General features: G+C 61.5%; 2 protein-coding genes across 6 annotated transcripts; both read right to left on the minus strand.

Annotated features, from left to right (window-relative positions):
* Positions 1-241: 241 nt before the first annotated feature.
* On the minus strand, positions 242-6,705 carry ATAT1 (alpha tubulin acetyltransferase 1). Of its 4 annotated transcripts, none has more exons than XR_011339566.1 (10): positions 6,560-6,705; positions 6,295-6,355; positions 5,503-5,591; positions 5,325-5,385; positions 4,346-4,459; positions 4,155-4,256; positions 2,252-2,297; positions 2,076-2,147; positions 1,313-1,709; positions 242-1,147 (listed from the first exon to the last, which is right to left on the minus strand). XR_011339566.1 is itself a non-coding variant. In XM_069881994.1 (9 exons), exons 1-9 carry the CDS (start codon positions 6,655-6,657, stop codon positions 1,417-1,419), a joined length of 936 nt encoding a protein of 311 aa, XP_069738095.1. In that variant the 5' UTR covers positions 6,658-6,705; the 3' UTR covers positions 242-1,416. The 4 variants fall into 4 exon arrangements, 1 of the variants encoding a protein (XP_069738095.1); XR_011339565.1 differs by having other exon boundaries at positions 242-1,219; XR_011339564.1 differs by having other exon boundaries at positions 242-1,270.
* Positions 6,706-7,315: 610 nt separating this feature from the next.
* Positions 7,316-12,503, minus strand: MRPS18B (mitochondrial ribosomal protein S18B). 2 transcript variants are annotated; one of them, XM_069882011.1, is made up of 7 exons: positions 12,364-12,503; positions 9,859-9,958; positions 9,675-9,772; positions 9,525-9,593; positions 9,084-9,150; positions 8,902-8,961; positions 7,316-7,606 (listed from the first exon to the last, which is right to left on the minus strand). In XM_069882011.1, exons 1-7 carry the CDS (start codon positions 12,493-12,495, stop codon positions 7,335-7,337), a joined length of 798 nt encoding a protein of 265 aa, XP_069738112.1. In that variant the 5' UTR covers positions 12,496-12,503; the 3' UTR covers positions 7,316-7,334. The 2 variants fall into 2 exon arrangements, with proteins under 2 accessions (XP_069738112.1, XP_069738113.1); XM_069882012.1 differs by lacking the exon at positions 9,675-9,772 and having other exon boundaries at positions 12,364-12,502.
* Positions 12,504-12,574: the final 71 nt, after the last annotated feature.

A 12,574-nucleotide genomic window follows, 5' to 3' on the forward strand; every position in this document is an offset into this window, starting at 1 on the left:
TCGGTGGGCGGGGCATAAACGCGAGGGGCGTGGCTTATGCGGTCAAGTATAAACCAATAGGCGCTGAGTGGGCGTGGCTTAGCGGGATGGGCGTGGCTTATGAGGACTCTGATTGGTCTACAGCGCGGAGTGGGCGCGGCTTGCGCACAAGGGGGCGTGGCTAAAGAGCTCCCATCAATCAAGAGCCCGACAGGCCCCGCCCCCGCGATGACGTCACCCCCGCAGGACCCGGAGCCAGAGCGGAGTCATTGATTTTATTGAAATGTACCCAAAAAAGGGGGGTGGGAGGGGATGGGGACCCCTCCCGGGGTTGTGGGGCAGGGAGAGGCACCCACGGGGGCTGTGGGGTAGCGAGAGGCTCCTGTGGGGCAGGGAGAGGCTCCCACGGGGGCTGTGGGGCATGGAGAGGCTCCTGGGGGGCAGGGAGAGGCCCCCACGGGGGCTGTGGGGCAGGGAGAGGCTCCTATGGGGCAGGGAGAGTCTCCCACGGGGGATGTGGGGCAGGGAGAGGCTCCTGGGGGGCAGGGAGAGGCTCCCACGGGGGCTGTGGGGCAGGGAGAGGCCCCCACAGGGGTTGTGGGGCAGGGAGAGGCCCCCACAGGGGTTGTGGGGCAGGGAGAGGCTCCTGTGGGGCAGGGAGAGGCTCCTGTGGGGCAGAGAGAGGCCCCCACGGGAGCTGTGGGGCAGGGAGAGGCTCCTGTGGGGCAGGGAGAGGCCCCCATGGGGGCTGTGGGGCAGGCAGAGGCTCCTGTGGGGCAGGGAGAGGCACCCATGGGGGCTGTGGGGCGGGGAGAGGCTCCTGTGGGGCAGGGAGAGGCTCCTGTGGGGCAGGGAGAGGCCCCCACGGGGGCTGTGGGGCAGGGAGAGGCTCCTATGGGGCAGGGAGAGTCTCCCACGGGGGATGTGGGGCAGGGAGAGGCTCCTGGGGGGCAGGGAGAGGCCCCCACGGGGGCTGTGGGGCAGGGAGAGGCTCCTATGGGGCAAGGAGAGGCCCCCACGGGGGCTGTGGGGCAGGGAGAGGCTCCTATGGGGCAGAGAGAGGCCCCCACAGGGGCTGTGGGGCAGGGAGAGGCTCCTGTGGGGCAGGGAGAGGCTCCTGGGGGGCAGGGAGAGGCACCCATGGGGGCTGTGGGGCAGGGAGAGGCTCCTGTGGAGCAGGGAGAGGCTCCTGGGGGGCAGGGAGAGGCCCCCACGGGGGCTGTGGGGCAGGGAGAGGCTCCTATGGGGCAGAGAGAGGCCCCCACGGGGGCTGTGGGGCAGGGAGAGGCTCCTGTGGGGCAGGGAGACGCTCCTATGGGGCAGGGAGAGGCACCCACGGGGGCTGTGGGGCAGGGAGAGGCTCCTGGGGGGCAGGGAGAGGCCCCCACGGGTGCTCCCCGTGCCCCGAGGCGCCGTGGGGCTCCGCTGCCGTGGGGCTCAGTGCCCGGCGCGCCTCGAGGGAGCTGTTGAGGTGGGGGGGTAAAGGCACCAATTAAGAAAGGTTAATTGCCCCCACCCCCAGAATAAAAATCTGGAATAAAAATTGAGGCCGGACCTGGCTCGGCGCTGCAGTGGGGGGTCCGTCCGTCCTTCCGTCCGTCCTTCCGTCCGTCCGTCCGGCGCGTCGCGGCGCAGCAGGAAGGGTCGGAGGCTGCCGCGCACCGGGGACCCCCCCGCGCGCCCCGGGGTCAGGTTGAAAGGCCAGGGGGGCTCCTGGTCCTCACGCAGGACTGGGAAGGGGCCCCCCCCCAGGCCTCAGTTTCCCTTCCCCTGTCCCCCATTTCCACCTCCCGTGCCTCAGTTTCCCCTCACGGTGCCCCCATTTCCACCCCTCGTGCCTCAGTTTCCCCTCCCTGTCCCAAATTCTATTCCCCTGCCTCAGTTTCCCCTCACGGTGCCCCCATTTCCACCTCTTGTGCCTCAGTTTCCCCCCCAGCCCCTTGTGCCTCAGTTTCCCCTTCACCTCGTGCCTCAGTTTCCCCTCCCTGTCCCAAATTCCTGTTCCCGTGCCTCAGTTTCCCCTCACGGTGCCCCCATTTCCACCCCTCGTGCCTCAGTTTCCCCCCCCGGCCCCTCGTGCCTCAGTTTCCCCTCACATTCCCGGTCGGACAGCGAGTAGGGTTTGATCTCCTCCTCTTGCCTCTTGGGGGGCGGCCGGCGGGGGGGGGCTGGGACGAATCGGAGAAGGGGGGGGGGGGGGGCAGGATTAGAGCTGGGGGGGGGTCACCCCCAGCCCCCCAAGTGCCCCCCCAGGTGCCCCCTCTAAACTCACCTGGGCGGTTGGAGAAGAACCCCTCGAAGATGACAAAGTTGTTTACCTGGGGGGGGGGAGAAAACAAAGGGGGGGGGGGTGAGGGGCTGCTCTACCCCCCCCAGGGGTAAATCCAGGGGGAATTTGCCCCCCTTGGGGCAGATGAAAGCTCCCGGGGGCAAATATTCCTGCCTTTCAGCCCCCCCCCCCCGGGGCAGTTAGTGAGGCTCCCACCCCCTTGGGGCAAATATTTTTCTTCCCCAAGCGACTGGGCCCCCCAGGGAGGAATTTTGGGGTCGTTCACCCCCCCCCGGGGCAGTTTTTAAGGGCAAATATTACCACGGGGCAAGGATTTGGGGTGATTTACACCCCCAGGGACGTTTCTTAAGAGTCTTTATCTCCCTTAAGATGACTTGTTGGGGTGATTTGCCCCCCCCGGGGCGGTTCTTCAAGCCCTGATGCCCTTTGGGGCAAATATTTAAGGGGATTTGCCCCCCCAGGGCAAATTCTGAGACTTTAGGAGGTTCAGGGGGCATTTTGAAGGGGTTGGGGAGCATTTTGAAGGGGTGAGGGGGCATTTTGAAGGGGTGAGGGGGCATTTCAAGGGGTCAGGGGGCGTTTTACGAGGTTCATGGGGCATTTTAGGAGGTTTGGGGGGCATTTTAAGGGGTGAGAAGGCATTTTGAAGGGGTGAGGGGGCATTTTAAGGGGTGAGGGGGCATTTCGAAGGGGTGAGGGGGCATTTCGAAGGGGTGAGGGGGCATTTTAAAGGGTCGGGGAGCATTTTGAAGGGGTGAGGGGGCATTTTAAGGGGTAAGGAGGCATTTTGAAGGGGTGAGGGGGCATTTTAAGGGGTAAGGAGGCATTTTGAAGGGGTGAGGGGGCATTTTAAGGGGTCAGGGGGCGTTTTAGGAGGTTCAAGGGGCATTTTAGGAGGTTTGGGGGGCATTTTAAGGGGTGAGGGGGCATTTTGAAGGGGTCGGGGAGCATTTTGAAGGGGTGAGGAGGCATTTTGAAGGGGTGAGGGGGCATTCTGAAGGGGTGAGGGGGCATTTTAAGGCGTGAGGGGGCATTTTGAAGGGGTGAGAGGGCATTTTAAGGGGTGAGAGGGCATTTTGAAGGGGTCGGAGAGCATTTTGAAGGGGTGAGGAGTCATTTCTAAGGGGTGAAGAGGCATTTTGAACGTCTGGGGGGGCATTTTAAGGGATCAGGGGGCGTTTTAGGAGGTTTGGGGGCATTTTAAGGGGTCAGGGAGCATTTTGAAGGGGCGAGGGGGCATTTTGAAGGGGTCGGTGAGCATTTTAAGGGGTCGGTGAGCATTTTGAAGGGGTGAGGGGGCATTTTGAAGGGATGAGGGGGCATTTTAAGGGGTCAGGGGGCGTTTTACAAGGTTCATGGGGCATTTTAGGAGGTTCAGGGGCATTTTAGGAGGTTCAGGGGCATTTTAAGGGGTGAGGGGGCATTTTGAAGGGGTCGGGGGGTATTTTGAAGGGGTGAGGGAGCATTTTGAAGGGGTGAGGGAGCATTTTAAGGGGTCAGGGGGCGTTTTAGGAGGTTCAAGGGGCATTTTAGGAGGTTTGGGGGGCATTTTAAGGGGTGAGGGGGCATTTTGAAGGGGTCGGGGAGCATTTTGAAGGGGTGAGGGGGCATTTTAAGGGGTCAGGGGGCGTTTTAGGAGTTTCTGGGGATATTTTAGAAGCTTCAGGGGGAATTTTAAGGGGTGACAGGGCATTTTGAAGGGGTGACAGGGCATTTTGAAGGGGTGATGGGGCATTTTGAAGGAGTGAGGGGGCATTTCGAAGGGGTGAGGGAGCATTTTGAAGGGGTGATGGGGCATTTTGAAGGGGTGAGGGGGCATTTTGAAGGGGTGAGGGGGCATTTCGAAGGGGTGGGGGGCACCCCAGGAGCCGCAGTTGCCCCCCACCTGCGGGATGGCGTCAGCGAGGCCGTAGTGCTTGCGGAGAAAAGCCAGGAGTTTCTCGGAGGGCCGATCGACAGCCAAACGCCGCGGCTCGACTCTCTCGCTCTGCGGGGTCGAATTTAAAGCTGGGGGGGGTGGAGTTTTTGTTGGGGTGTCCCCCTCTCTGCTTTTTTTTTACTGTCTCTTTTTGTCACCTGCAGCATGTGCTGGAAGAGCTCGAGGCCGTAACCGTGTCGCTGCAGAGACTCGTGGATGTAAAAATCCAAGACGCAAAGCGGCTCCGCTTCGATGTGGGCGCCGCTGCGGTCCTGGGGGGGGGAAATTAGGAATTAAAAGGGGGAAAACGGGCACCAAAGGGGGGAAAAGGGGTAATAAAGGGGGGGGAAACGAGCACAAAAGGGGGAAAATGGGTATTTGGGGGGGAAACTGGCACGAAAGGGGGGGAAATGGGCATTAAAGGGGGGAAAATGAGCATGAAGGGGGGAAATTTGGCAATAAAGGGGGGGAAATAGACATTGTGGGGGGGAAACCGGCATGAAAGGAGGAAAAATGGGTATTGGGGTGGGGAAAGCTGGCATTAAAGGAGGAAAAAGGGTATTGGGGGGGGGAAACCAGCATGAAACGGGGGAAAATGGGTATTGGGGGGGGGAAATGGGCATTAAAGTGGGGAAAATGGGTATTGGGAGGGGGGAAGCCGGCACGAAAAGAGGGAAAATGGGTACTGGGGGGGGAAACCAGCACAAAATGGGGGAAATGGGCATTAAAGGGGGGAAATGGGCATTAAAGGGGGGAAAATAGGCATTAAAAGGGGGAAACCGGCATGGAAAGGGGGAAAATGGGTATTGGGGAGGGAAAACCAGCACAAAAGGGGGGGAAATGGGCATTGGGAGGGGGAAATGGGCATTAAAGGGGGAAAACGGGTATTGAAAGGGGGAAAATGGGTATTAAAGGGGGGAAAATGGGTATTGGGAGGGGGAAATTGGGCATTAAAGGGAGGAAAATGGGCATTAAAGGGGGGAAAATGGGCATTAAAGCGGGGAAAATGGGCATTAAAGGGGGGAAAATGGGGCAGGAAAAGGGAAGGGAAGAAAAGGGGCATTAATGGAGGGAAACGGGGTACAGAAAGGGGGATAAAACGGCTCCTGAGGACCCCCAGCCCCTCCAGACCCTTACCAGAAGGAACAGTTTTTTGTAGCCAACCTTGATGAAGCCGATGACGGCGCTTTTGGGGGTCCTGGAAGGGTGGAGAAGGGATTTGGGGGGGGGGGGTTCTGGATGCCTGGGCCCCCCAGGGTGGCTGGTTTAGTACGGGGGGTTTCGGGGGTGTCAGGGTTTTGGGGTCCCCGCTCACCCGCGCCCCTCGCCCCGCAGGATGTACAGCACGTGCCGATTGGTCTCCATGCGCGCGGCGCTGGTCACCGGGGCCGGGAGCCCCTGCGCCTGTGGGAACACCCCCCCGTGACTGCCCCCCATTGCCTAATTGCCCCCCCACTGCCCCCCATTCCCCCCCAATTGCCCCTCATGCCCCCCCACTGCCCCTCATTACCCCCCATTCCCCCTCATTACCTGCCCAATTGCCCCCATTCCCCCTCAGTTGCCCCTCAACTGCCCCCATTACACCCCAATTACCACATTACTCCCTCAATTGCCCCTATTACCCCTCAATTGCCCCCGTTACTCCATCAATCGCCCCATTACTCCCTCAATTGCCCCATTACTCCCCAATTACCCCATTACTCCCTCAACTGCCCCCATTACTCCCCAACTGCCCCATTATCAATTGCCCCATTACTCCCTCAATTGCCCCATCACGCCCTCAATTGCCCCATCACTCCCTCAATTGCCCCCATTACCCCTCAATTGCCCCCATTACTCCCTCAATTGCCCCAGTACTCTCTCAATTGCCCCTGTTACGCCCTCAATTGCCCCATTACACCCTCAATTGCCCCTGTTACCCTCCAATTGCCTCATTACCCCCCAATTGCCCCCATTACCACTCAATTGCCCACATTACTCCCTCAATTGCCCCATCACTCCCCCAATTGCCCCCATTACCCCCTCAATTGCCCCCATTACCCCTCAATTGCCCTCATTACCCCCCCAATTGCCTCCATTACCCCTCAATTGCCCCTCCCGGCCCCACCTTGGCGGAGGCGCGGCCCAGCTCATCGATCACGGTCCTCAGCCGCTGCTCCAGGTCCCCCCTGCGCCGCGGGGACACGGGGGGGGGGCAGCATCACCCCTATTGCCCCCCGACCCCCCCCCCATTGCCCCCCATTTCCCACAATGCCCCGGGCCCCCCCCCCCCCCCCCCCATTGACCGGCCCGGCCCGGGGCCTCCAATTTCCCATCATGCCCCGCGCCCCCTTTCCCGTCGTGCCCCGCGCGCGCGCGGCCTAAGCCGGTACCGGTAGGCGGCGCCGGGTCGGCCTGCGGGGCGGAGGTGCTGATCCACCACGCAGACGCGGTCGCCCAGCACCGGGCTCAGATCGAAAGGGAATTCCATGGCCGTTTTTTACCTCCCCCCCCAACCCCGGCCGACGCCGCCGCGGCCCCGGAGGGCGCCAGCCCCGCCCCTGGCAACCGCGCGGCCAATGGCGGCAGCCGCGGCCCCTAGCAACGACACCCCGCCCCCCCCGCGGGGCGCAAGGCATGATGGGATAGACCGGACCGCTAGGGATATAAAGCACTATGGGATATATACACCCCCCCACCACTGCCGCAAAGCACTATGGGATATATAACCCCACTGCCGCAAAGCACTATGGGATATATAGCCCCCCCCCCCAACTGCCGCAAAGCATCACGGGATACACACACGCTCCCCCTCTTTAACCCCTCGGGCCGCCATTTTGTGGGTGTGGCCGCCACTTTGAGGCGGCGCCCGCGGCCATTTTGTGGGTGTGGCCGCCATTTTGAGACGGCGCCCGCGGCCATTTTGTGGGTGTGGCCGCCATTTTGAGGCGGTGCCCGAGGCCATTTTGTGGGTGTGGCCGCCATTTTGAGGCGGTGCCCGCGGCCATTTTGTGGGTGTGGCCGCCATTTTGAGGCGGCACCCGCGGCCAGTTTGTGGGCGCGGCCGCCATTTTGTCCCCGCCCCACCTCCCTCCCTCCCTCTCCGTGCCTCAGTTTCCCCAGGCGAGAAAGGAGACAAACCCCGCGCCTGAGGGCGCTGTCACCGCTTTATTCCGCGCCGCCCTGGCTGGGGGGCGCGGGGGAACCGTCAGCGGTGGCCCCCGCTGCTGCTGGGGCGGCTTCTTCCCTGAGGGAGCCCTTGTAGAGGCGGCGCAGGCGCGCGAGGGCGGCGGGAGGCGGCGGCTGCCGCTCGTACCAGGGGTACCAGAGCCGGCCCGGCGCCAGCGCGGGAGCCGCGGGCGTCCTGCCCACCGCCGCGTGCCTGTTGGAGAAGTCGTCGCGAGGGACAGGGACGTAGGGGACCTGGAGCCACAGCAGCCCTGGGGGTACATGGGGGGCGGGGGGGGAGGGTTAGGGGGGCACCTGAGGCTCTGGGGGGGCTCCCAGAGGGTGAGGGGGGCATGTATGGGTGCTGGGGGGGCTCCCTTGCGTCTAGGGGGCACCTGTGGGTGCTCCCTTGGGTCTTGGGGGCACAGCTATGGGCGTTGGGGGGGCTCCCTTGTGTCTAGGGGGCACCTGTGGGTGCTCCCTTGGATCTGGGGGGCAGCTATGTGTGCTGGGGGGGCTCCCTTGTGTCTAGGGGGGCAGCTATGGGTGCTGGGGGGGCTCCCATGGGTCTGGGGGGGAAGCTATGGGTGCTGGGGGGGCTCCCATAGGGTGAGGAGGGGCTCCCATAGGGTGAGGGGGGGCTCCCAGAGGGCTGTGGGGGCTCCTATAGGGTGAGAGGGGGCTCCCAGGGGGCTGTGGGGGCTCCTATAGGGTGAGAGGGGGCTCCCAGGGGCCTGTGGGGGCTCCTATAGGGTGAGGGGGGGCTCCCAGAGGGCTGTGGGGGCTCCTATAGGGTGAGGGGGGGCTCCCAGAGGGCTGTGGGGGCTCCTATAGGGTGAGAGGGGGCTCCCAGGGGGCTGTGGGGGCTCCTATAGGGTGAGAGGGGGCTCCTAGGGGGCTGTGGGGGCTCCTATGGGGTGAGACGGGGCTCCCAGGGCGCTGTGGGGGCTCCTATAGGGTGAGACGGGGCTCCCAGAGGGCTGTGGGGGCTCCTATAGGGTGAGAGGGGGCTCCCAGGGCGCTGTGGGGGCTCCTATAGGGTGAGAGGGGGCTCCCAGGGGGCTGGGGGGGCTCCTATAGGGTGAGACGGGGCTCCCAGGGGGCTGTGGGGGCTCCTATAGGGTGAGAGGGGGCTCCCAGAGGGCTGTGGGGGCTCCTATAGGGTGAGAGGGGGCTCCCAGAGGGCTGTGGGGGCTCCTATAGGGTGAGAGGGGGCTCCCAGGGGGCTGTGGGGGCTCCTATAGGGTGAGAGGGGGCTCCCAGAGGGCTGTGGGGGCTCCTATAGGGTGAGAGGGGGCTCCCAGGGGGCTGTGGGGGCTCCTATGGGGTGAGAGGGGGCTCCCAGGGGGCTGGGGGGGCTCCTATAGGGTGAGAGGGGGCTCCCAGAGGGCTGTGGGGGCTCCTATAGGGTGAGGGGGGGCTCCCAGGGCGCTGTGGGGGCTCCTATAGGGTGAGAGGGGGCTCCCAGAGGGCTGTGGGGGCTCCTATAGGGTGAGGGGGGGCTCCCAGGGGGCTGTGGGGGCTCCTATAGGGTGAGGGGGGCCCCCCCAGTTGCCACCCGCCTCACCGTGGTCCTGCGCCTGCTCGATGGCTTTGGTCAGGAGCTTGTGCTGCTTCATGCAGACGCCTGGGGGGGGGAAACAGCGTTAACAGCCGAGGGGGGAGCACCCGGGGGAGCCCCCAGGTAACGCCAGGGCCCCCCAAGTGCCCCTAGAGCCCCCCCAGCCCCCCCGGCCGCCTCCTCCTCACCCGTGTGCGTGGGGTGGAAGATGACGCCGGAGTGAGGGCAAATGAACTGGTCCAGGAGCTTCACGTTCTGGAAGAGGAAAAAAAAAAGAGGGTGTGGGAAGAGGAAAAAGGAGGTGGGGAGAGGAAAAGAAAAGGGGGAAGAAGGGAGAGGAAAAGGGAGAGGAAAAGGAAAAGAGAAGAATAGAATAGGAAAAGTGGAGAGGGTAATGTGGGGCACGAAGAGGAAAGGGGGGATGGGAAGAGGAAGATGGGGTGGGAAGATGAAGAAGAACGGGGGAGGAAGAGCGGGAGAAGGAGTAGAAAAAGGAGGAAAAAGGAGAGAGAAGAACAGGAGAAGAGACGAAAAGAAGAACAGGAAAAGTGGAAAGGGAAAAGCAAGGGATGAGGAAAAGAGGGTGCAGGGCCGAGCCCCCCCAGTCTCCCGCTGCGCCCCCAGCTCACCCGGAAGTGCACGTGGAGGTTGCGGTCGCGGCAGATGGGACAGGGGTTTCCCACCGGCTTCCCCTTGCGCTGGGGGAACAGGGGGGGTCAGAGGGAGCCCCCGGCCCCCCAGTAACCCCCCCAGTAACCCCCCAGTTTCCCGCTCCTCACCACGCAGGCCCTGCGGGTGCGCTGGGGCGGGACGGCGCCTTTGTGGTTGCGGCGATAGCCCTCCCAGACGGGTTTGTCGCCGTACGCCGCGCGATACTCTGAGAGGGGAAAGGGGTCGGTTTTGGAGGGCGTCGGGATCCCTCAGCCCCTCCCGGCCCCCCCAAATCTCTCCCCGACTCCGCACCTTCGCTCTCCAGGTACTCCCAGGGTCGCTCCTGGTAGGGGGACGGGGGCGCTGGGGGAGGTTTGGATGCCGTTTCAGAGCCGCAGAGCCGCGGGGCTTCCTGGAAGGAAGAGAAGCAGCAAATTTGAAGTTAGTATGTCTTCTAGCATCTCAAAAAATGTTTCCTTTCCTAAAGGGGGGACCGATGAGTGGCAAATCTACGATTCTGCGATTCTAGGAAACGTTTGAATTTGTGTCTCGACCTCTAACAACTATCTAAGCTTCTATATCCCACAGCGTCTGGAAGAAGGTTTATCTAAAGGGGGGCCAGCTGCGAAAGGAAAAGGCATCCCAGGCACGTGGCAAGATAAGATAAGGAAGCCTGGAATCCGCACCACCACACCAGCAGAAAAGAGCTGTTTTCCTCAAAATTCGGGCTGTGCCGCCCCCCCTTACTTCTAATCTTCATCTTTGGGCCTCAGGACGGGGTCCTCGGGCCACCCAGTGGACTCTCTGCACGTATAAACACCGTGTGGAGATAAGTTAATGACTCCTTGAAAAGGAATTAATACTTTTTTGGAGATGGGGTGATGAAAAATGCATAGACCTGAACTATAAAAGACACGGTTTTCTTGCTTGGCACGTGTGTTTTTTGAGGATTGATTCCCCGACACGTCCGGCACTGCTAACGAAGAGTCCCTGCTCAATAACGACTCGCTAATTATTGAGTTGTTATATCGGGATCCTCGCCCAACTGCACCTAGCCTCCCACTTTGGTGAGAAAGCAAGGGGGTTTGGAAACTCCGTCCTTCGAATCAAAGAAGGAATGTGGGAATTAATTGATAAGTTTTGCTGCAGCTGGTTTGTATGTTTAGTTATCTTGTCACATAAACCTGTCTTGTATCAACAGACAACGCGCAGACAACCTCCAGGCATGAATGAATAACCTGAAAGAATAAACACTCTCTTAGAGCTGCAAGAATTTACTGATATAGAATCATAGAATCACCAAGTTGGAAAAGACCCCCAGGATCATGGAGTCCAACCATCCCCATCGATCACTGACCCGTGTCCCTCAGCGCCTCGTCCTCCCGGCCCTTAAACTCCTCAGGGAATGGGACTCAACCCCTTCCCTCTTCCAGCTCCCAACGACCCTTTCTGTGAAATATTTTTTCCTAATGTCCATCCTGAGGCTCCCCTGGTGGAGCTTGAGGCCGTTCCCTCTCGTCCTGTCCCCTGGCCCTTGGGAGAAGAGCCCAGCTCCCTCCTCTCCACAACCTCCTCTCAGGGAGTTGGAGAGAGCAACGAGGTCTCCCCTCAGCCTCCTCTTCTCCAGGATGAACCATCCCAGGTCCCTCAGACGTGTCCTCCAGCCCCTTCCCCAGCTCCGTTCCCTTCTCTGGCCTCGCTCCAGCCCCTCCACATCCTCCTTGTGGGGAGGGGCCCAGCGCTGACCCCAGGACTCGAGGTTGGGTCTCCCCAGAGGGAGAAGAACCTCCCTGGCCCTGCTGGCCACGCCGGGGCTGCTCCAAGCCAAGATGCCCTTGGCCTCCTTGGCCCCCTGGGCCCCTGCTGGCTCCTGGTCAACCAACCCCCCCAGCTCCTTCTCCTCCAGGCACTTTCCAGCTCCTTTTCTCCTGGTCTGGAGCTGCTCGGGGTTGTTGTGCCCCAAGTGCCTGGTTGAACCTCCTGCCATTGGTCTCAGCCCATGGATCCAGCCTGTTCCGATCCCTTTGGAGCCTCCCGACCCTCCAGCAGATCCACACTTAGCTCAGTGTCACCTCCAAACTCGCTCAGGGTGCGTTCGATGCCTTCATCCAGATCATTGATAAAGACATCGAAGAGGACCCAACCCTGAGCCCTGGGGACACCACTTGTCACTGGCCTCCAGCTGGAGTTAACTCCATCTCCCACCACCCTCTGGGCCCTCCAGCCAACCAGTTTCCCACCCAGGAGCGTGCACTGAAGACCTGAAGGAAATCTCTAGACGTGGTTGGATAATCAAAAAAAAAAAATAATGACTATTCTTTGAAGATTTACGTGGTTCTTTGTCTAAGAGTAGTCCCTACACTGACTGCTTTTCTAAGAGGTCCTGCCTTTTTTAGAAGGGCATCCAACTCAGTTCTAAGAGTAAAACAAAAATATTACTGCCTTTCCTTTGAAGATTTTGTCTTTTTAAATATATTTATTAATATTTTAATATTTAATAATAATATTTTAGTATTTCTCACAGGGATACGGGGGGGGTGGTGTTTGACCTCACGAAAGCGGCACACGATGTCACTGGCCTCATCCTCGCACCGCACGGAGATGCCCCCCCCCCCAATCGAGGTTATTCACCCCAAAGCGCCCCCCCCTCCCTCGGTGCCCCCCCAGATCCCTCACGCTCCTTGGCTCCCCCCACCCCCATCCCTCACGCTCCTTGCCCCCCCTCCTCCATCGCCGCCCCCCACGCCGCCACATCGCCCCCTTATCCACCTCCCACGCCCCCCACCCCCGTCCCCCCCAGACCCCCTCAAGCCTTACCCTGGCCCAGAGCCGCCGCCCCGCGCCCCTCAGCAGCGCCGCCCCCAGCCTCAGCGCCATCTTGGCTTCACACATGAGGGGGAGGGGGGGAAGCCGCCATCTTGTGATCCGGCGCCTCTCCCCACTGCGCATGCGCGCCGCCTCCCCCACTGCGCACGCGCACGCGCCGTCCCCAATAAAAACTGCGCCACGCGGGCTGCCCATAGACAAT

Source organism: Phaenicophaeus curvirostris, unplaced genomic scaffold (assembly GCF_032191515.1).
Source record: "Phaenicophaeus curvirostris isolate KB17595 unplaced genomic scaffold, BPBGC_Pcur_1.0 scaffold_73, whole genome shotgun sequence".
Lineage (NCBI taxonomy): Eukaryota > Metazoa > Chordata > Aves > Cuculiformes > Cuculidae > Phaenicophaeus > Phaenicophaeus curvirostris.